The sequence below is a fragment of the Pleurodeles waltl genome, chromosome 11, assembly GCF_031143425.1.
Source record: "Pleurodeles waltl isolate 20211129_DDA chromosome 11, aPleWal1.hap1.20221129, whole genome shotgun sequence".
In the NCBI taxonomy this organism is placed as follows: Eukaryota; Metazoa; Chordata; class Amphibia; order Caudata; family Salamandridae; genus Pleurodeles; species Pleurodeles waltl.
Genome location: NC_090450.1, coordinates 36,461,359 through 36,484,932, shown reverse-complemented (window position 1 = coordinate 36,484,932; position 23,574 = coordinate 36,461,359). Strand labels below are relative to the sequence as shown.

Here is a 23,574-nt window from a genome sequence, read left to right as displayed (position 1 = left end):
AAAAAAAAGGGGCATGGAAAGAGTGTGTACGCAAACGTTGTGAGTGATTTTCTCTTTGCAAGTCCGTTGCAGTTGTTCGTTCAAATATGGAGACAAAATGCAGATCAGATCCTCACTCGTGAATCCATTCCAATCCTTTCTACGCTGCCTGACGTGACGTCGCGGGCTCCGTCACTGGCTCACGCTATCCGTTCCCTGGGAGTTGTAGTTCACGCCGAAATTGTGACAATGGAAGAGACTCTGTAAACTGCTGGGAGTTGTAGTCCCGCTGCCGCTCCTTGTTCGCACAGCCTGCGGGGGCATGGAGCTTCTGTGGACTACGAGTCCCAGGGAGCCGTTCTCCTGACCGGTTCACCTTGACCTCGGTTACCAGGGTGCAGCAGAACCTGACAACCGGCGCAGGTGGAAGGGTGCTGACCCGGGGGTTGTCGAGGAGGTCAGGGTAAGTGTTATCACGCTGGAACAGGCAAAGGGTTGGGTGTGTTGGGGCGAACTGGAGAGTGTGTCTCGCAGGAATTAAACAGATTTGAGTGATGATGTAATTTGCTGGAGTACAGGGGTTCAGTTTTTTTTTTAAAGGGACTTGCCCAGGATTTTGCTTTTAAATTGAAACTCCCTTTTCACGTTGGATTTGCTTATTGCCAGGATTACTTACCGGTAACCTGCACTACCGGGCATATCGGTGGGGCTGGTTATTGTTTCCTAATATAGGTGAAAAACGTACCCTCTTGTGACAGTACTTGTTGACGTAATGTCTGGGAGGACAGACTGACAGATAATGGTTAGTGAGGAGACGCAAGAATCATAGGTTAGCATAACCATCTGCAGTACTGAATACTTGTGTGTGTGTGTGTGTGTGTGTGTGTATATATATATATATATATATATATATATATATATATTTTTTTTTTTTTAACTTTAGTCCTCTTCCCCCAACGATGGACTTTGAGGTTTTAAGTAACGTGTTACAGCTGTTTTAAACAAGTAACATCACAACCATTTTCAAATATTCCTTTCTAAACACCGACCTGATCATGGGCATACAGGTGGGTTTCCATAACTGTAATGGAAGTTCCTCAAAGCTCTCAAGTCCTCCAGCTCCACGAATGAGGAACCTGCCAACTTAAAATAATTACTTTGCGTTCTAGTCACTGCACTTGTGTGTGTGTAATAGGACAACTAGGCCTACACGTTTAAGAATCAACCTAGGTGAAGTTCTCAGGTCATGAATGTTAAAAAAGTGTGAACCATACTTCCTGCGACTGTGAGCATTTTCTCCTTCTCCACCACTTACAGTTGGAATCCCTCCTGCACAGATCGTCCACCATGGTGACATAATCGGGCAGCCTATTTGTAAAGTGCACATTCGGCTCTGAAGCTCCCTCAGGGCACTATGGGGGTCATTCTGACCCCGGCGGTCTCAGACCGCCGGGGCCAGGGTCGGCGGGAGCACCGCCGACAGACCGGCAGTGCCCCGCAGGGCATTCTGACCGCGGCGGTTCGGCCGCGGTCAGACAAGGAAAACCGGCGGTCTCCCGCCGGTTTTCCGCTGCCCTACAGAATCCTCCATGGCTGCAGAGCGCGCTCCGCAGCCATGGGGATTCTGACACCCCCTACCGCCATCCTGTTCCTGGCGGGTCTCCCGCCAGGAAGAGGATGGCGGTAGGGGGCACTACAGGGGCCCCCGTAAGAGCGCCCCACAAAGTATTTCAGTGTCTGCTGTGCAGACACTGAAATACGCGACGGGTGCCACTGCACCCGTCGCACCTTCCCACTACGCCGGCTCAATTCTGAGCCGGCGTCCTCATGGGAAGGTTGATTTGCCCTGGGCTGGCGGGCGGCCTTTTGGCGGCCGCCCGCCAGCCCAGGGCAAATCCCAAAATACCCTCAGCGGTCTTTAGACCGCGGAGCGGTATTTTGGTGGGGGAACTTCGGCGGGCGGCCTCCGCCGCCCGCCGAAGTTAGAATCAGGCCCTATGTCTTTACCCTCCCCTCATATTGCTGTTGTATCAAATAGCGAATTAATAACATCTATGACTGTAAAATTCATACTACACCTTTACGGTAAAATATAATGCCTTTAAAAAACATGATACTTTCACATCTAAAAAATGTTTTCAAAAGTGTTATAACAATTGTAGCCTGCTAACATTTACTCCCTTAAAATTTTCACACTGTGGTGAAACATGTTTTCCTTACGTTCATATAGTTTTCTGTAACCACATAAAGCACTTTTGAAATAAACGTAGAAATTCCAACTAATTTTTAGTAGCTAAAATTTCTTCTTGAAACTCATCATCTAATATTGTCGGAGCCTAACCCTACACTATAATGGGGAAACTTAAAAATGGAATGATATAATGCTTTTTTGATAATTTGGTTAGCAAAGTGAAATTTGAACGGAGATGAATTGGATTGACTGAGAAGGTTATTTCTCTCATCTTCCATGTCACGGTTTGTAAATCTGCACCTCATCTAAACAGATGAATAACGCAAATTATTATCTATACAGTTAACATCGGATTGTAGTATTGCGGGCTCCCTGGCCTAGCGCATTGGTCTTGAATATACCACCCAGTGACCCAAGTTCCCGTCTGGCCCTCCCTGATTTTGATATGGCTATGGACTACCTTCCCTTCTGATCTGCCCTGGACCATAGTCATGAACCAGTTATTATCACGCTGTAAAGCTTGGCCCAGGGACAGAGGAGGGATGGCTAGTGTGAGAGCAATGTCACCTACCACTTCATTGACAGCTCTCCACCCTTGGCCAAAATCAGAAGAGCAATGTGTTCGTCATTATGAACTCTCCAATCGGTGCTATTTTAAACACTTCTCAGTTGACTTTGGGAAAACTGGTTTGTCTTTCTGTACATCCATTGAGGAGCTATCTGTATGTTGAAAGCAGCACTGCTTCCAAAGGCGGAGTCATATATATCTGACTCTTAAGTCAGAAAGCCTCAGTTGGGGTTTGCCTGAGCTACGGTGGCGGGTCTGGCCCTGAACCTCCAGGGTATGGCCAGTGGCTGTGCGTAAGGTCATAGGGCAGAGAGGGTTAGTTGCTGGACCAGGCCGATTGCCAAGCCCTGCAAGTATGATCATGTACAGTGGACTCACAAGGCTGGGTGATTAAAGTGCATTGCTGAGTCTTTAGCCATGCAAAAAGAACAGATGATGGATGGAATGCGGAACAAATCAAACATTTACCCCAGTCACAGATCTGGGTTTAATCCATCAGTTTTTTTTGCTTTCCATGCCATTCCATTTTTGATATATGCAAATTGTTAGAAATTGGGTCTTTAGTTGGCAGTTGGTTTTCACCCTGTCCAAGTAGGGACCCACACTCTAGTCAGGATAAGGGAGATACTCACTCAGACAACCCCTGCTCCCCCCCTTGGTAACATGGCACGAGCCGTCGGGCTTATCTCACAAGCAATGTGTAAAGCATTTGCACATAACACACAGAAATAAGTGAAAACACCACAAAAGGACACCACACCAGTTTAAGAAAATTAGCCAATATGTATCTGTGTAAAACAAGACCAAAATGATAAAACTCCAACCTACAGTGTTAAAGATATGAATTTTGCAAGAATTACTCAAAAATACAGTTCCTTGAAGACGATATCTCCACCTGGGGATATCACAGAGTCGTGATCAACAAACCTAACAGTTCAGGATGGCCGCGGCGTTGTAGGTCAGCTACTGTGTCGGGGAGACCCGCAACAGTACCTTTGGAATTGCGAGCGTCGTGATCCTTGCGGTGAGCTCCAGAGAGCTGCGTCGTTGGCGTCGGTTCCGGAAGTCATTGGGCCCTTGAAGTCACATGCGTTGCAGATCGAACTTCGGGCTGATGAAGTCCGGAGCGCTGGCGTAGATGGCATCAGGGCTGAGGTGAGAAGCGGGACGATGCGATCTGTGTTGCCCACAGGTCACGGTGCAGGCAGCGCCTCGGTGATGGCATTCAGCGGCATCGGGGAGACTAGGGCTGCGTTGTGAAGGGGGGCTGTGCGATGTGCAGTGACACAAGGTCACGGTGCAGACAGCAGTGTCGTCGGTAGGTCCAAGCCAGCGGTGCGGGACGGGACGGTCCTTCGTGACCCTCACAAGCGGTGTCCACAGGCCACGGTGCAGGCAGGATGCCTGGTGACGACACTGGAGCCGATGATGCTGGCGTTGGTGGACCGGGGCTGCGGTGTGGGACGGGACGGTGCTTTGTGTACCTCATGAGCGATGTCCACAGGCCACAGTGCAGGCAGCAGTGCCGGTGTCAGCAAGAGAGTCGTCAGGGAGGCCCAGGCTGCGGTGTGAGCAGGCGATGCCGGACCCACAGGTTGCGGTGCAAGCAGTGGCTCGGTGTAGTCGTCCGTTGACTGCATCAGTGAGGTCAGGGTCGCGGTGCGCAGTGGGCTCCGTGCGGCTCCGTGAGGCGTTGGCAGGTCACAGTGCAGGCCAGCGGCTTCGTTGGCGGTGTCGCAGTGGTTCTCCTCTTGAACAGCACAAAACACACAGTTCCAAGTGCTGCAGGTTGAGGAAACTGAAGTCTTTGGTGTCCCTGAGACTTCCAACAGGAGGCAAGCTCTACTCCAGGCCCTTGGAGAACTCTCTCAAGCGGGGCACACAGCAAAGTTCACCCTTTGCACTCTTTTCAGGCAGAAGCAGCAACTGCAGGCCAGTCCATCAAAGCAACAAAGCAAAGGGACCGTACTCCTCCTCCAGCTCTTCAACTCTTCTGGGCAGAGGTTCCTCTTGATTCCAGAAAGATTCTAAAAGTCTGGGGTTTTGGGTCTACTACTTATACCCCTTTCTGCCTTTGAAGTTGGCAAACTTCAAAGCAAAGTCTCATGTGTTTGCAAGATCCTTCCTTGTCCAGGCCAGGCCCCAGACACAGGCCAGGCCCCAGACACACACCAGGGGGTTGGAGACTGCATTGTGTGAGGGCAGGCACAGCCCTTTCAGGTGCGAGTGACCACTCATCCCTTCCCTCTCAGCACAGATGGCTCATCAGGATATGCAGGCTACCCCCCAGCTCCCTTTGTGTCACTGTCCAGAGGAGAGGTGTAAACAGCCCAACTGTCAAAATGACCCAGACGAGAAATCCACAAACAGGCAGAGTCTCAGAATGGTTTAAGCAAGAAAATGCCTACTTTCTAAAAGTGGCATTTTCAAACTTGGCAATCCAAAAACCAACTTCACTAAAAGATGTATTTTTAAATTGTGAGTTCAGAGACCCTAAACTCCATATTTGTATCTGCCCTCAAAGGGAATCTCCGCTTTAAAGTTATTTAAAGACAGCCCCCATATTAAGCTATGTGGGAGATAGGCCTTGTATGCTGACAAAGCACTGCACAACATCGGACCAGAATACCTCAACAGATGGCTTTCCTTCTACACCCCGACCCGGCATCTCCGCTCCGCCGACCTTGCAACCGTCCCACGCGTCTGTAGAACTTCAACCAGCGGTAGATCATTCTTGCACCTCGCTGCCAAAACCTGGAACATTCTTCCTACCCACCTGTGCCAGACCAAAGACCTCCTTACCTTCAGGAAACTTCATAAGACCCGGCTGTTCGAGCAGTAGCAGCACCCCCCTCTTCGTCCCCTCTGCCCCCCCCCCCCCTTCAGCGCCTTGAAACCCACACAGGTGAGTAGTGCGCTTTACAAATTCCTGATTGACTGATTGATTGCAACAGTGAAAACCACATTTGGCAGTATTTCACTGTTAGGACATGTAAAATACACCAGTACATGTCCTACCTTTTAAATACACTGCACCTTGCCCAAGGGGCTACCTAGGGCCTACCTTAGGGGTGCCTTACATGTACCAAAAGGGAAGGTTTGGGCCCTGGCAAGTGGGTACACTTGCCAGGTCGAATTGGAATTTTAATACTGCACACACAGACACTGCAGTGGCAGGTCTGAGCCATGTTTACTAATATGGGTGGCACAACCAGTGCTGCAGTCCCACTATTAGCATTCGATTTACAGGTCCTAGGGCACTTTAATAGGGACTTACTAGTAAATCAAATATGCAATCAGGAATAAACCAGTCAACAATACAATTTACAAAGAGAGCATATGCACTTTAGCTCTGATTAGTAGTGGTAAAGTGCCCAGAGTCCTAAAGTGAACAAAAACTGGTCCGAAAAATTAGATGGAAGGAGGCAAAAAGATTGGGGATGACCCTGCAAAAAGGGCCAGGTGCAACACAAATCAGTCTTGACCCTGCTCCCCCTGGGACCAGTCCAGCCCAAACTGCCAGGCTAGGTTCTTCCTGGACCAGAAACACACATCCTGAGACCTGTTTCGGGTTATCACCCCCAGTCAGCAGGGTTAGCTTGAATCTGGTGGTATAGCAAGCAGGGGACCCACGTCTTGGCATACCCTTCCCACTTAGGGTGACAAAGCAAAAAGAACAGATGATGGATGGAATGTGGCACAAATCAAGCATTCAACCCCGGTCACAGATCTGGGGGTGTCTTTGGCCATAGCCAGCACCTACAGCCTGCTGGACACAGCGACCCAGAGTGTCGGTGAAGGCCTCATCATGTGCCTAGTGGGTCCTGTAACATGGGCCAAAGTATGTTTTATGACAACAAAAGTAATTCAGGTTAATTACTGGCTCCTCGCATCACAAAAAAAGCCTCAAGTTAAGTGTTGTTATGGTTCTGATCCAAAACCTTATAACCTCTGAAATTCCTTAGTAATAGTAGAGGTAACATAATGCCCTGAGTGTAATGCTCTAGACTGCCTTACAGATGATATCAGAAATGGCTTTATTGATTGAAATCGTCTGTTACATTATTAAAGCCACACTTGATTGGGAAATGTTTCTGCTTACTGTGGAAATACCTCTTTCTAGTTATATGTATAATTTTCAGGGACATGTATGATACTAAATACGGAAGTCTACTAAATATAATGAACATGCATTGCTGTTGAATTAATCTATGCACATGGATTTTTTGTTGAATGCTACGTGTTCCCTTCTGATTATGCTGAGTATAGGGGGAGAAAATCTTTGATTATTCACGTGGGGCATTCACGAGTGATCACTGAGATAAGCCGTAGTCTATTATTCTCCAATTACAGCCCCAGTCCAGTGTGAAATGGAGTTAAAGGCAAGTCTAAAAAGATCAGTTTTTAATTGTGCTCTTATCTACATGTGGTTTGGGTTGGGTCTCAAACCATTCCACAGCCTAGCACCCTCATCTTTCCCTGACCTGCCATCATTTTTTACCCGTTTAAATATCCTTTGGTCAGAAGCAATGCTTATCTTTATTTATTCTCGTCTACAAGGCATCATAATTGAGAAATATTTTTCTTAACTAGGAGAAAACCACTACCCTCCTTGGATGTGATTAATGGCCCGTGGAGTGGGAATACGGCCTTATCATCTACCCTTTAATGGAATATTTTGGTTCAGAGTGGTATTCCTGTCTTGCATCTATATGTTTTCTGTATGATCATGTGTTACGAGTGAGTATGATACAGAAATCACATATATATTGATCAAAGCAGAAAAGGCCAAACACATTGTGTAGTGACAGGCAATCCATTAAAGTGCCTCATGGAAGTCTATGTGTGCTGGCGTCCGTTTCTACAATGTGAATTGGGGACGAGTGGTGTGTGTATATAGATAGATGCAGGCACTGCAGTCCCACCCTTCACCCCCACCATCTACTAAATGGCAGTATTCAGGAAGACTAATTAGCAAACTGTGGAGTAAACTGACCTTAATGATTTACGAAGCCTGCTTCCTCTTTTCCCACTTCAGTGCCAATGTTACCTCCCTCCAGTTTCAGGAATGACAACAGTACCCTTCTACTGTCTTATAAGTAACTTGACCCCCATCTGGTGCATGTGAACAGGCCAAGGGCTTCCAAATTTGAACCTACAAATCGCATTAACACTGGGTCTCTCAGACATGGTCTGTGTGTAACACACAGAACACACACGTACATACAACCACACATATGCTAGTAAGTTAACACAACGATCCAGGTTAGTGCATGGCAGCTGAACTTAACACAAGCTGGCCGGTAGGCCACCACTCCTGCGACCCAGGTAAAAAGGTCTGGTGACACAATATGCTGCCACCAACACTCTGCATGCTAGAACCTGTTATGTGACAGTGGTTCACTGCCACTAACTATAAGAGAGCACACTTGGTGCACCCCTCTAGATCCAGGATGGTACACACTTGGTGCACCCCTCTAGATCCAGGATGGTCCAGGATGGTACACACTTGGTGCACCCCTCTAGATCCAGGATGGTCCAGGATGGTACTCTCATCAAGGGACAGACATAGGCATTGGTGCGCTCACTAGAAAATAGTGTGAGGCCAGAAATATAAAAACAGGATGCTCTCACTTTTACCACAGGGCAAGGGACACTGCACACTAAGCCAGGAAATTTCAGTGCCTTTTGGGTTTTGGAATGTAACCATAATGTCCTTACAACTGAAGTTTGTTTAGGATAGTTAATTTTATTTTATGATATGACTGCAGCTTTTTTTTTTAACCAAATTCTCTTTCCAGTGAATTTGTATTTGAGATCATGACTTTAATGATCTTAAAATATTGACAAAACTCCACAAAACTGAGGTAGGTTGAACTACTTGCAGCTTAAACTAGTACCTTTGAGGATGGAGGAGTGTGATAATATTGCTTCATGTTTTCTTTATGTAGGTGCAGACACCCTTCCTGTTACCATGGATGGCCTCAGCATCTCTCCCGTGGAAGCCATCTGCCTCACATCCAGTGTTGCTTTCTCAGGGCTCTTCTACTACTTGTACCGGAAGAAATCCAAAGCTGTGAATAAAATTCAGGTATGAATTGTAGACTACCCATGTTAGAGCATGAGCCTGGTTCTAGAGGGACCTCTGTGTCCAGCATAGGGCCTCAGTCTGGACAATTCAGACTTGAGCAAGATTTGGGTGTAGTTGGAGCGCCCTTCTCTGGCATCTCTAGGAACCTCTTGTGATGGAAGATCATGCCTAGCAGTGAGCGAAGTAGGTGGGCTTGTAGTATCAACACTGAATTTGTAGCTGCCTTTAGGGCAGGTGCATTGATATTTGCAGTCCTAGGCAAAGTGATATTTTGCCAGTTATCCACTATTTACAAAGAGGCTAAATCTACTTATTGCAATGGCGATTTGGCAGACTCTTGTTAGTTATGTCTTAGGTGACTGTCCAGAATTGTCTTTCCTTAGACCAGCCCTAGATCCCCTGTCCTTTGTGTCCAGGATAAATAACATAAAACCGACTAAGTTTATTCATCCTTGTTCTGGAGAAACCAGGTATTATTTGTGATAAAGTACTGTTGGTGCAGACTTGAGTTGGTTTTGAAAACTGTAGGTTTTAAGCTAAGGTAGTCCTGCCTTGATCTAACTTGTTTTCAGTGTGGTTGCCATGTGCAATCCAGCGTTAGGCCCAACTGGTGCTTCCATATATGTGTAGTAGAGCATTCTTGCCCAACATTGTATATGCCCAGTTGGAACTTAAGTCCTGATTCTGGAACATCCAAGCGTGGGATGGCATGGTAAGCTCCAGTGAAGCTCACATGGCCTTAAGGACTGGGTACTATATGGGGAGGAATAGGCTTACATGTGAGGTGTTCCTGTTATTGTGTATCCAAGTATGATTAAATATTAGGTGCAGTGATGAGTGACCTGCCATGAAAAGGAGGGTAGAAAGAATGTTAGGATTAGTTTGACTTGATTCTAGAGAAACTGCGTGGATGCAGCCCTAGAGCTGACCTATGTTAAGAAGGATGAGGGCATGGTGAAGGTTACACTCCATTAAAGCAGATCTGGTGTAGTTCTGAGTATTAAATATATCATAGAGAGTAGATTAACTGTTCTTGATTTGAAAGAGTTAATTGTGATGGAAGGTTTAACCCTGTTAGACCTGAGGTATTCAAATTATTGAACATCTATCTATGGTGGACGATTATGCTCATTTAGAGCAGTTGTCCCTTTTCTGGGAAATTGAGGGTTAGACCTAGTTATAACTGACATGTCCTGCTGTTGGAAGAGCCGACAGACTGATGCAAGGTTAAGCCCAATACCTGCGAACATCTTGTGGTACGCCGGTATTTAGGAATGATGGATGAGTAGACTACCCCTGGATGTTCTTTAAATTGTGTTGTATTAACCTGAATGAAACTGTCCTCTTGGTGCTGGGTGATTTATGTCTGATAAGTACTGAATACAAGCAGAGATTGCAGATCCAGTATGATGGAGATTTCGAACCTGTCTAATTTGCTTTTTAGAGTTATCTGTTAAAAGAGGAGTTTTACATAGTGTGAAATAGCCTGTCTCGCTTCTTGAGGGTCCAGTTAAGGTATTCCTAATTTATGATGCTCCAGCATAACCTTGGTGGTCAACTGGCATGATGCACGTTACGTTACAGCAAGCACTTTGCTTTTCTTTCAGTCCCAGAGATGATAATAATTTCTTCCTGTGTAGCTCAGAGAGCTCAGGGTTTACCTGTCTCTAGCCTTTGCCACCAGTAGTGCCAAGCTGTAGGACGATCTAAAGAAGTACATGGAGCTCAAAGTTCAATATTCCAATCTAGTTGCCAAACGTTGTTGCACCTCAGTGGTGCAGCACTAGCCAGTTATCACTTTTATGAGAACAAGATGTAATAATTTGCACAGTTCACTGGGAAGGCATTTCCATAGCCCTCCACCACTTCTCCAATTAAACCCTCATCCATCCATTCTTTGGTGGGCACATGATGAATCTGATTCTTTGATCTGACAGCCACAACCTAACATCTTGATACTTGCATTACGCCCATCTCCTGCCACATTTGACATTCATGGTCCTATATATGTATTCAGCAGATTTATGATTGTCACTTTTAAACTGTCAGAATAAATTTGGTCCCATCCCCATCACAGTACTAGAGATAGTCTCTGCATTGCATTAGGTTTTAAGGGCTGAGATGGTGTCCATGTTGCATGAACAGGATCATTAAATCTTGCTAACTGCGATGCCCCCACAATAGCTGCATGTGAAACATTGCATTGAGTTCAGAACTCAGCTGGCCTACTACCTTCCGTTGACCTGCCCATGGCTGCCTGTCGTACTGGAGCATCTCCTCCACGCGTCTTCTGATGCCCCGGGGAAGCCTACTTAACCTCCCAGGACTTGTCTTTGATCAGCCGGGATGCACATGCAGGCCTTCCATGTGTCCCGCATCAAGGGTTAGACTATCACTTTTCAGTGCATGTCACCACATGTATTATTGCACTGAAATGCACCAGTCACACAATTAGAGCTCCTTTCTGCCTTTGTATCACTACTGCTCAAGATCTTCAGTGTGGCATTGTATATCTGTTGCCTGCTCTACTGGTCAGTCTGCTGTCACCAGATGTGCATCAAAGCCTGAAGTCAAGAATAGGTGAAGGTGTCCTGGATACACCAGGGTGTTAAAGATAATGTCCTGCCCCTCCCAGCTATATTGCACAATCCGACTAGGATGCCTATGTTCAAATCCCAGCTCCTCCATTTTATGAAATCACGTGACTTTAGGCACATTTACTCAACTGCATCTGATCTTCTTTGATTATCATATTTGGCGCAAGATGGTTAGTAACAATTTAAAGTAAAGAGGAGAGGTAAGGTAAGTTGTGCCTCACTGTGTAGACTGGCCTTTGAGTGTGGACAAGTGAAGCTATTGCCTGAATGAGTGCCTATACCCAGCTTTCCTAAGACACCGCCTCAGAGTGCTAAAGATAAAAAAGAGATGCTGAGGGGCCACCTTGAGCAGCACCAGCGATCATCATTGGCATTGTGAGGTCAAATAAAAAGGCAGGTTTGGCTACATTGTTTCATACCCTTAACAAGCAACATTTTTGATCAGCGAAGTTATATTTTTTTTAATGTTCCAATTAGTCAAATGAGTGAACATCAATGAAAGTGACATTACACGTCCAAAGCGTTGTTTTCTCAAATGAATTACGTTACTCCGCCAAAGGTGTTATGTTCTTGGCTAAGTAAGCCCTAATTAGTGGTCGAAATGAGTGACAGGCTGTCCAAACTGAATGTATTCTTGTCAAGTAATGCCAACACTGATGGAGGGTTAACAGGAAGGTCATTGAGAGGAACAAACAAAATGAAGAGGAAATGTGGTTAGAGAGAGGGCAGGAAAGGAGGCAAAGAGCATGATGTGGAGGAAAAGTCAGAGAGCGAGATGAGACAGGAGGAGAAAGAGCGAGAGACAAACAGATCAGAGGGCTTAAAAGATAAGAGAATGAAAGAGGGGTGAGAGGAGATAGACACAAGGAGAAGAGAGAGCTGAGAACAGAGGTATAAACAAGGAAGAGAGAGACAAAGGGTGCATGATAAGGTGACTGGGAAGTTTGAATAAAAAGGGATGGGGGAGAGAAAAAGACGAAGAGCGTCATTTTGACTTCGGCAGACGTTTTTCACCATTCGCCGAAGTCCTGTGGTCAGGTTTCTATCAGTGTGGCCGCCTTCCCACTGGCCCCATTAGGAGTGTCCCGCTGGGTCAGTGGAAAACAGACCACAACATTGACGCCGGCTCATAATTGAGCCAGTGGCAATGCTGCAGAGCATAGGGTGCACCAGCACCCGTCGCGCCTTTCACTGTCTGGCCATGGGGGCCTCTGCACTGGCCATACCAAGTGCATGGGCAGTGCAGAGGACCCCCTGCACACCGTCTCCACCAGCCTTTGCATGGCGGTGCTACCGCCATCTAAAAGCTGGTGGAGAGACGGGTCATAATACCCAGGGAGGTGCTTCTTGCACTGTTGGAACTTCAATAGGAGAGCTTGAAAGCAAGCAACACCAGATTACAGAATTTAAATGAAAGGTGGGCCCGCTGATTCCTGATAATTTGCTGCTTTCTTAAAAGGATTCCAGACCAACGTCAGCTCTGATATTACCAGTTCCACCCATAAGCCTAGCCACAGAGGATGCTTTGAGAACAAAGAAGGCAAATGATCTGTCATTGTAAAAGCACTGCTTTCTTATACATCAAATTTAATCCACTCCAACTAGAATTCTTGATGTCAGTGGTCTGGACTCCTTCTACACACAAAAACAAGATTTCATTGGTGTTACTTGCTTTCAAGCTCTCCTATTGAAGTTCCAACACAGTGCTTGAATTCTGGTTCGATCATCTCCCAAACACATTGGACAAGTTCAGTTTCTCTGGAGCTACCAATGTTGAGTTTTTTTTTTTTTTTTTTAATAGTACAGGTTTTTTTGTCCTTTTTTGGGGGGGTTGTTTTGTGTCTTACATTCTCGTCAATATCAGGAGAAACAGAAGATTGTTTTCTTTTCGCTGATAGAACTCCACCAAACCATCAAATAGACTGAGCCAGAAAGCAATCTGTGCGGGGGGGAAAGCACAACTTTGACTAGGAGCTCAAACAGAATTGCAGAATGCTTCACTTGTGGAAATAGGGCCCTGAACTGAACATGCTTTTATAGCCGGGTGGATTGAGAGGAAGGAGTGAGGACCTGCCAACTGGGTGATCAAGGGAGAGCTCGATATGGTAAAAATACACATTGCAGGCCTTTTATCATAGGCCCTCTAGTAGGTGGAGCTAATTTAAAAGTTAAACCTCACAGTTGCAGAAGAAGGATAGACTCTGTTGTTCACTCTGCTCCCAGGTATCTTATCCTATGACGATTTATTTATGCACTCTACAGCTCATTGAAGGTTAGGTGCTAAGTCCGAGGCTGATGTTACCTACTCATTTAAGATGAAAAGAATGAGAAATGATGTATGAAAACAACAATAATGCATGTTCAGTAGCCTTTGTCCTGCATTTACCACCAACATTTTCCTGGTGGTAATGGCAAATATTTTGCAGATATGATTTTACCACCTCTCTGTTTCAGTAAAAACACATCACCCACATTGGTATTTCTGACGAAGTTTAAGTGTGCGAAGTTTGGGGAAAACCCACCTGCAAAATACCGTCCTGACCCATTTTATGCGTTGCCATCCTTTGTGATTTGTTTTCAATCTTGATGCCTAAAGGACAGTTTCAGATTTACAACATACACCCAGGAGCCTCATAATGGCTGCTTACTCATTACTTGAACGAATTTCCATTCTGTTTGTTGTCGTATATACATTTTCACCCACAGGAATACACTCTCAGACGTTTAAGTCTACAAGTTAATCTTACACTCTTCTCCACTTAAATCCTTTTCTTTTGCACAGTATTTCTGGACATATTTGCCACATTCTAAGGCTCAGAATTTCTGTGAAATCGAACCTCATAGTGTGTAACTAGGCCAGGGCGATTGTTGATTCGCGTCCGTTCTCTCTGAGCAGACATCGAGCTTAGAATCTCCGTTTCTGTTGCTCACAACACTGCTGAATAATGTTATCATCATTTCAGGATATCCCAAAGTTCCAGGTAGATGACCAACTAACTTCCATTTTGGAGGCCACCACTGGGAAATGTCTGCACTATGTTGCAGTGGAAGGTGAGTGATTAGTGAAATCTTTAATGTCCTGCATACTTTGGATGCACGTGGGGCTGTTGATGTCATCTGTCATTTACAATACAGCAAGTCTCTAGTGTTGAACCTGAAAGCTGTCGCTCAGTGCTCAATTCTCAACCAGCCACGATGATAGGGCCTGATAGTTCGGCTGGGAAGAGATATGCTTGCAGGATTTAGGAGTTAAAGAAGGGAATGCTGTAGGTGATGGGAAAATGAGCTGGCGACCCTTGTTGTGAAGAAGAAAGTCACTGAACAGCTAGTAAATCGTGCATTGATGTATTGAATTTAGCCTTTCAGATCATAAATACATTGGTGTAACAATGATGAACTCTCTTTTTTCTCATTGAAACAAGTCCTTGTTGACATTGAGCCTGTGCATGAGAGGAGGACATTTGAGCACATGCATGACCTTTTTCAGGTTCACCAGCTTGAAGATAGATGCCCGGTGTCACAAGCACTGTGGCCCTGAAGGAATCTCTGCATATCCTTTAATAGCTAAGTGCACCAGATGACTTCATACCATGTGGAGCAACCTAATGCTTTTATGGAGTGTAGTTATAGTTGACATTAATCAAAACAATTGGAGCAAAGTTCTATAGTACAGTGATTTGTGGAAGGAACATTGGAATTAGAATGCTGCTTCCTCATTTTTATAGAGTCCTCTGGTAAGCAGAGCATTGGCATCTGGTTGGTGTGCGACATACGCCCCACATGTCTTGGGGTGGGCATGTTTTCAGTTCTAGACAAAGGCTTGATGGAAGTGAGGGGACCTAGGGTGATTTTTCTGGCACTTAATTAGCATAGGAGGAGGACGGTGCTCAGACACGGAACCTTAGGGTGTAAAATGTTTGCCGATTGACTGCGGATTATGCCTGAGTAACAGCGATTACGAATAAATATTTTTTTACCTCTGTACTTATGGTGGTAATCTGGAGTGACGGTGTGCTTCCCTGTTTTCAAGCCAAGAACCTGTTGGGACGTACAGGTGTTAAAATCATCAGTCATTCAATCAACATGATGTCTTCCAAATTGTGTGCCATGTTGGGTTTTTGCAGGAATGGTTTTGTAGCATTGTGTGTGACATGCATTACTTTGGTTGTGTATTCTAGGTCAGGTTCAGCCAATGGGGAAGCCTCTGCATAGCCTGCACCAAGAGAACCTGAAGGGGGTGATTCAGAAGCAAGTTCTGAAAGAGCATCGCTTGATCTGGAACAGCCTGGCGCGACACTGGTGAGTGCGCATGGTTTTTAGAGCAGATCTTTGAAGGGCACAGATGCGCTTAGTGCATGAGAATCAGCTCTTTCAACTTAGAAGGGTATTTGGGGATGTCTGTGTGTGTATTAGTTATCAGCCCTCCTTCCCTGGAGCACAGAGGTGATGCGATAGCACCCACTGCAGTCACTGGTGGCCACAGTCCCAAATGAAAACTGGTGAATGTAGGTCCTGAATCATGACATCGAACATCTGTTCATCAAGTCATCAAAACAGGACACCACATGCAGGACGTCTAGTCATCAAAACAGGACACCACATCCAGGTGTCAACACAGACTGCCTTTTGGGCCGTATCGGCCTGAAGAAAGGGGTGGGGAGGTTTGAGGTCCTGCATGAGTCATGCATGGTGTAGACCCATCCCAGTGTGGATGCCAGTTGAGGCAGAAGCCCTGCAAGCATAAAGCTTTTCGTGGTTCCTCTTGACCAGCTGTGCTCTGAGGAGCTTGTGCTCTGAGGCAGACTCGTCCATCGAGGTGTTCCTGAGATGAGACCACTGCTCCTGGCACACATCGTTCAGCTGCTCTGCAGGCAGGTAAGTCCTCTTTTTTTCCCTCAACTTACAGTTGCTATGCCCTCTGCAGACTCCCTCCACTTAAGTTCAGTCTGGAGAGAAATCTGTATAGCTTTTACAGCTAGTCCATTGACCTGCGGTGCAGGTCTCCTTTGTGTATAAGTGACTAAGACAAACCAAGAAGTATCTTATACTAGAGTTCCAATACTTGCTCTGCTCTGGTGCTAAAGGCAGGATATCAGAGCAAACTAGCAGTTTTGTAATTTTTGAAAGGGCGTGTGGGCTTCTCCACTTCTGGAGAACCATTCTGTCCTTGTTTGTGGACAGATCTGTAGGCTTCGAAGCCCAACGTCCGCAGTCAGATCAGTTCTGACTGGTCAGTGTGTCCTGCATACTGTATATCTGCTCTGTTTGTTTGTGAAACCAGCTCTTGACAAAGGGAATGGGCTATAGGCCTGTCTATTAATTCCAAAATGTTTTGCAACTCCCAACCCCCAAAGGGCCCATTCTTCCTTTTCTCCCCCCTTTCCTTGCCTTCCCCATCTTTCCCTCTTGTAACTAGAGGCATCCTCCCTTCTAATCTACAGGTGAAACTGTTTGTGCTGAAGGATTACATCCAAGCTGCCACCACAATCTGTTACACTGTAACCTGGGATGAATAGGTGGTAGGCAGCCTGATACCAGGAGAACACTCAAAGTGTGCCCTCTGAATAAGAGCGCGGCTGCAGGGTTCATAAAATCGCAAACTTGGGGCACCTCCAGTGACCTTGCACGACTGGTACGTCACCTGAGGAAAACGCAGTACTGTCTAGAAAAAATGAACAATCTCCGAACAATACAACATTCCCAAACCATGGAGCGGGGCGATGGCCCAAGACAGCTCTTGCTTAAGATGAACCTCTAGCCGGGCTTGTTTTTACCAATCAAAGGTGCATTATAGCTGCATATAACCCATCACTCACATAGTGTTAGGAGTGTTGTAGTGGGACTAATGTTGAGCAGGTTCATGGGTGTAATATTGGAATCTGATTTTTGGAAAGGAACCTTTATGGTTCTTACTCGCTTTGAGTTGGCACAGCTACTGTGCATCGTAGCAGCCAGCAGAAAGACAAGGTATTTAATGAACCATAGAGAGGGGCAGGGCTCTTGCAGGGTTATCCAACCCCTCTCTCTAGAAATATCAGGAAAATACTTCCCAGTGCTGTGCCTGTCTGCAGTAAAGGAACATGACTCTGTCTCTACCGTTAAACCAAGGTTATACACACACACACACACACACACACACACCACACACCACACACTACACACCACACACACACACATATCACCAGATTATATTACACCGAGCACTAGGTTACATTACACACTGTTTCTTAGCACAAGGAGATTAAATGATTTATCCAACATCACAGGATATTCAGCTCAGGCTAGGACTTGAACCTGGTTCCCCAATTCCAAAATTGGCAACTCTGGCTGGAAGGCCACATCTCCCCCTTCTCTCTAAAGAACTTTCTGTTCTGGCAGCAGAAGATGCTGTACCAGGGGTCTCCAACTTTTTTTTGTAATAAGAGCTGCATATGTTCAATGAGAATTATCGCAAGCTACACAACTATCAGTGTTGTTATAGTAACAACATCATACAAGATTACATTAGTGGCCACCCATGCAAGATTAAAAGCTGAGAACCTTGGTGCAAAAGGCAGGGTTGCTGGCAGAAATGTAAAAAGGCTTTTATTAATTTGGAATGTCTATGCATGGTTAATACAAAACAACCACAGTTGCAATGCACCAAGATAGTGAGTCCCAACACTGCATGGTTTATCTCTCGAAGATCAGCTTTAAATATAACATAACATGTATTTATAAAGCACACATTCACCCTGAAGGATATCTTGGAGCTGAAATAACAATGGTTTAGCAAAGCAGTGTTTGGAACTGTTTCACTGAAAATTCAATTGGAAATTTAGCAGTTATTCTCCAAACATCAGCTTATGAGTAATGAACATACACACATTTTCGTCTTGAATACGCACTTTTCAGTTTTGTTATAAATGTACTAATTTAGCCAAGTAAACACTTCTAATTTAGTAGGATGGGCTACACACAGGAGGGCTGCTGACAGGTAGCTGGAGAGCAACCAATAGGTCTCGAGCTACTCATTGCAGAAGCCTGTGTTGTGTGTTACTCAACCGGCATTTTGGGGTTTCTGCTGCTCAGTGGACACTTCTCTGCACCGTTACACTCCGACTCGCTAGCAGGGATTAGAGTTTCACATGAGACACTCTAGGATGTAATTGCTGATGCAATCCGGCTGCACACAAGGAGCTGTCCATCCAGTCTACAGGCCTTGAGTTCTGGACCCTCCCCACACCAACATAGTGGCTGAAAATGAGACTCTAGCTAAAGCATTCTGGGCAGTGGTGGGGGTGATCTTCAAGCTGCCAGTATTGAAGCTTCCACACTATAGCTCCCTTTTTACCCCTCCCACACCTACCACCAGCAGGGGCAATAGGCCCTTTTGAGGCATTCCCTGTCAGGAGCAGGGCTCTCTCTCCAGTCCATAGAATCCTTGGTTTTCATGATGCTCTCACATCTCAGTCAGGAGGGACTGTGGGTACACCTAAGGTACTCCTGTGCTTGTTCCACAGTGCCAGGCGTGCTGGACCTTGGCACCATGCTCTCTGATCTACCATCCTTGTAATAGATTCATAATATCAGGTGATACTTCACAGGAGGGTCTTAAGTAATGAGCATCTTCATAGTACATGAGCGGGTGGGCCTCAGTCTTTAAAGGCGCCAAAGAATCCTTCACTTCTTCCGAAGTCTAACTCCATTTTAGTTGACATGGGTGCTGGTTACATCCAAACATATAGGGGTGTGCCCAAATGCCCCCACAGTACCTGGGCTATGAACATTCAGAACCCATGACCTGTGACAAACACCAGGGGGTGACATTACTAAGCACCTTGGCCTACAGAAGTGCAGTAAGGGGTTTGAGATATTTTTAAAGGTGCGCCAGGTACTTGTTCATGCAGTGGAAATACTACATAAACAATTGTATAACAATTATGGAATAAATCATTTGATTTGATTGATCCTGATGACCCAGTGTTAAAATTAATCATTTCACTGTGGCAACAAGTAAATATTGTTAGTGATCCAACAGGATACCATGTTATTGTTTTATATGGGTGTTGGTTACAACACTTATTGAAGGGTCTGAGTCCTTTGTAATAGTAATTGATTAGCTACTCTATTTAATGCCTCAGTCTGCTACACAGTGAGTCGGAAAAGGCCTTCATGCAAATATATATATATATATATATATATATATATATATACATACATATACACAATTAATAGGATGTTTTTCCTGAAACCGAACCCTTTTCGAGGTGTTTGTACAGACCAGATGCTAATCTTTGAATTCAGTCCTCCAGAGGAGGTCCAAATTTTTCTAGAGGCTTTTCCTTTTTTATTGAGGTGGTCATCTTTCCGAATTAAGATTTTTTCTTTTTTGGTGTTTCATGATGAAATTGACGGTTCAAAGCCTTCCATAGTGACAAATTGCATCCGAGTGTACCCTATATGCAGCGTCAGCCAGGTCACTATGGGCGACTGTGGGATTTTTGGGGGGTGATTTATGCTCCGAAATTGAAGTCTTCGGTATCTTCATTGAGGGTCAGAATCCGATCCTCGCGGAGTGCATCTGCTACCATGGATGGATCAGCACCCAAGCCTTCGCTGCCCACTTCTCTTTATTCTCGTTTACGCTCTCCTCTTCAAAGGCTCCTTGCGTTGACTTCGTAAAATCCAGTTGAGAAATTCTGATTTGACGCGCCACCGCCTATCTCTGCATAGTCTAGCAATGTTTGCATCGAAAGGGTTTCGTGCCTTGTAGTTACTGAAGTGTGCTTTAGTAAATATAGGCTACAGACCTTTTGGTGATCTTTCCATGGGTATCTGATGCTATATAATAGGAAATTCTCTAATTGTGTATTTTCTTGACCCAAACGTACATCCTCTCATTCATAGTCACTGTCATGTGACCTGGCGTCTCAGCTTGGAAAGATGATGACGACAAAGTAAAACTTTGTGCTCCTGTGTATTGTGGTTTCCAGGGGACATTTGGCAGACCCCGCAGTAGAAGCCAAGAAGTGCTTCCAAGCTGTAGGCCCAGTGCAACTAGGCAGTTGGGCACAACCACGAGGTGCTGTGAAGGGTTTGGCGGTTTTGTAGCCGGTGGCCTGGTATCAGAATGGACAGAAAGGTGGAGCAGATGCAGTCAGTGGAGCTGCAGATGTTGGTTTAAGGGATTTGGAGTTGAGAGAGTACAGCAGAGACAGGATTGGAGAAGATGACTGCATGGGGTTCAGAAGGAGTATGAGCAGGACTAGAGATGTGTAGTGCTTAGAGGGACAGACTGCTGTTTGCCCCTTTAATGTGCCTGCCTGGCAGGAGAAGCTGTGTGGGGTATGGGGCTTCTAATGTCTTCTGCTTAGTGTGGTCATGTAGGCTTGCCATTACCCAACTGTTTATGAAGTGTTTTAATCATCTGCATGAAGGTGGTAGTACACACAAGGCTTGAGGGGTACATCTTGAGTCAGTGACTTCTCATTTATTTCTCCTTGCCTCTTTTTTTTTATTTTTATTTTTATTAGGACCGAGAGTGAGCGAGTGATCCATGAAAGTGTGAATATGGTGCCATTCGTAATAACTCCTGCTGACGGCAAGCCAGGGGCACCCGTGCGAGTGCAAGATCCACTGGAAGCCTCCGGCCTGAAACTGGACACCATCTATGAGCACTTCAAGGTGTCATCACAGGGATTCACAGATCTGATTGGTAGTTACCTGAGTGGCGAGAAGCCCAAGGGTTTCCTGGAGACAGAGGAGATGTTGCAGGTGGGTGCCACGCTCACTGGTATCGGACAGCTGGTGCTAGACTCCCACGGGGTCTTGAGACTGCAGCCTCCTGATGATGGCTCAGAGTACTTCCTCGGTCTTGGGGACTGGCGGACATTGCTGAAGGAACAGCAGTCGGTGGCCTGGTTCTGGAAGGGAGCGACGATCTTCTGCGGCCTGCTGGGGTCTATAATTGTGTTCATCGTTGTGCGCCGGATGTACCGCCATATTAGAGAGAAGCAGGAGCAGGCAGAGAGAAGACGCGAGTTTGAGTCAATGAGGTCTTCTTCTCGTGCTGCGGCCTCAGGAGCCCCACCAGACAAGGATGATGGTGAGGACATCCCAGAGAACGCATGCGTTATCTGCCTTCTGCAGCCTCGAGAGTGTGTACTCCTGCCCTGTGGACACGTCTGCTGTTGCTTTCAGTGCTACGAAGCCCTACCCTGCCCCGTCTGCCCAATCTGTCGTGGTCACATTGAGAGGGTCGTGCCATTATACCAAGCATGAGGTTTTTTTTTTGTTGTTTTTTTTTTTGGTCCACTCTGGGGCGACCGATGTTTAAAATGGAGTTCTCTCTGCCATCCCTGAAGGACCTGGTGCCTTAAAGTAATGTTGTTAGTGATGCCAAGTGGTGGCGAAAGACAATGGAGGCAATGAAACTGTTGACAAACACCCCAAGTGCTGGCCCTTTGCAGCTCAGGGAAAGTATCTCCAAAAGGGATCCACAGTTCCGGGCCGTGAATGCACTTAGAAATGTGAACTTAAAAGACTGTCTCAGACTTAAGTGGAGTAAGAAAAATAACAAAGGTGCGCATGAAAACGTAAAATTAAAATATATCATTCAGAAAAAACCACTGTTGATCAATACTGCCCTTTCACCCAAAGATTTGACTTTACATTTGAGAAGTTAAATGGCCCTATAGATGTCTTCGGTTCTCACCTAAACAGAACAAACCATCAATAGCGGTTCAAATATATTAAATGATTAAATTGTTGTTAACTACAGACAGTTGCAGAAACAAATGTTATGCTGCCGATAGTTTTAGAACTTGTTGTCGTGTACTTTTCTTCATTTGATCCCATTAAAACAATCAAACAAGCTCGATTTTATCAAATGTGTGAAAGTACTCCGCTCCTGTAAGTCAGTGTAAATCAGTCAACAATATATAAGGACTGAAGTACAGCACAGGTATCTATAGTCATTGCATTTCTTAATAACATGAGTAGCACACATGAGGTGAAGGAGATACGTGGTGCAGGCCCACTCTGGCATGGTTTTGGATATTGGTCCATCCTCAGTGTCTGTTGTTAGGGCCTGATGGGCAATCTCAATGTGCACGAAGCAAAGATCAAAACCATGTGTAGAGGCAAAACAGAGAGGAAGGACTACGAATACAACTTCCTCTAAAACCTAGGTCATCCTGTAGGTTGCAGCCTGCCTGTGTCATTGTCAGGGTTGTTGGATGCAGCGGGGTTTCTAGTAAAAGCCACTATGAGTAAAGTTCTGGTGGGGCTGGACTATCCCCCTGTGTTCTTTTCTTCAAGTGCACAATACATGCTGTATATCTTGAAGCCATCATCCTGTGTGCAAAATTGTTTGCAGCTCAGAAGTATTTAAAGTTGCGTTCTCATGTTTATGTCTTTTTTGAATCCTAAGGAGGACTTTGTGGGATATTGATCAACATTTGGAAAAAGTCTTTCTCTTTGTGAGTGACAGTGCGACCTTTTGGGAACGATAGGTATAAAATGCTGAATATGCAACTTTAACAGACATTGGCAAAGCTAATAGATCTAGTGTTTGCTGCCAGCCTTTTGGGTTTGCCAGTGCTTGTTTTGTGATGTAATGGCTTTTGCAAAGCTTTGTTGGGCTAGCTTCAGGACCCTCGACAAAATTAATTACAAAAAGTTGCTTATAAACAAAAGGAGTTTTTGTGACAAAAACACTCTTTGCCATAGTAGCATCTGTTACTGAGGATACCGACTTTGGGGTGTTTTGAACCAGAAAGGAAGGTTTATCAGTAATATAATCCATAAACGGTACGCTGCAACCACAGATATGACAACCCAGGACCTGGACAGTATTCCCATGATAGAACTAGAGGGTATGCTTTGTGTGTCCCTCGCGGTCATAGAACAGGTTGTGTACCTTAGAATCATCATGGACCGGTCTAGGTCACAGAGCACATACCGTATTAGCGTGTTAGCTGGGCCAAAGACAAAAGGATATCAGTGTCGCGCAGTCCGCTGATGTAGGGCAGGGATATATGACTGGGTACCATGCAGGGGACATTCTTGTTCTAACAGGTCCTAAGCGCTAGACCCTCTTTAAATGTTAGTTCATTGGTAATGTCTCTTCTCATCGTATACCCTTCTGCAGTCACCCACCCTGGTT

The 23,574-nt window shown here is 45.5% G+C and overlaps 1 protein-coding gene across 1 annotated transcript; it reads left to right on the top strand.

The window, feature by feature from the left end:
- Positions 1-354: 354 nt before the first annotated feature.
- LOC138265337 (mitochondrial ubiquitin ligase activator of nfkb 1-A-like) lies at positions 355-22,297 on the top strand. Its single transcript, XM_069212963.1, has 5 exons — positions 355-442; positions 8,690-8,829; positions 14,390-14,477; positions 15,605-15,725; positions 20,942-22,297. Exons 2-5 carry the CDS (start codon positions 8,713-8,715, stop codon positions 21,687-21,689), a joined length of 1,074 nt encoding a protein of 357 aa, XP_069069064.1. The 5' UTR covers positions 355-442; positions 8,690-8,712; the 3' UTR covers positions 21,690-22,297.
- The last annotated feature ends 1,277 nt before the right edge of the window (positions 22,298-23,574 follow it).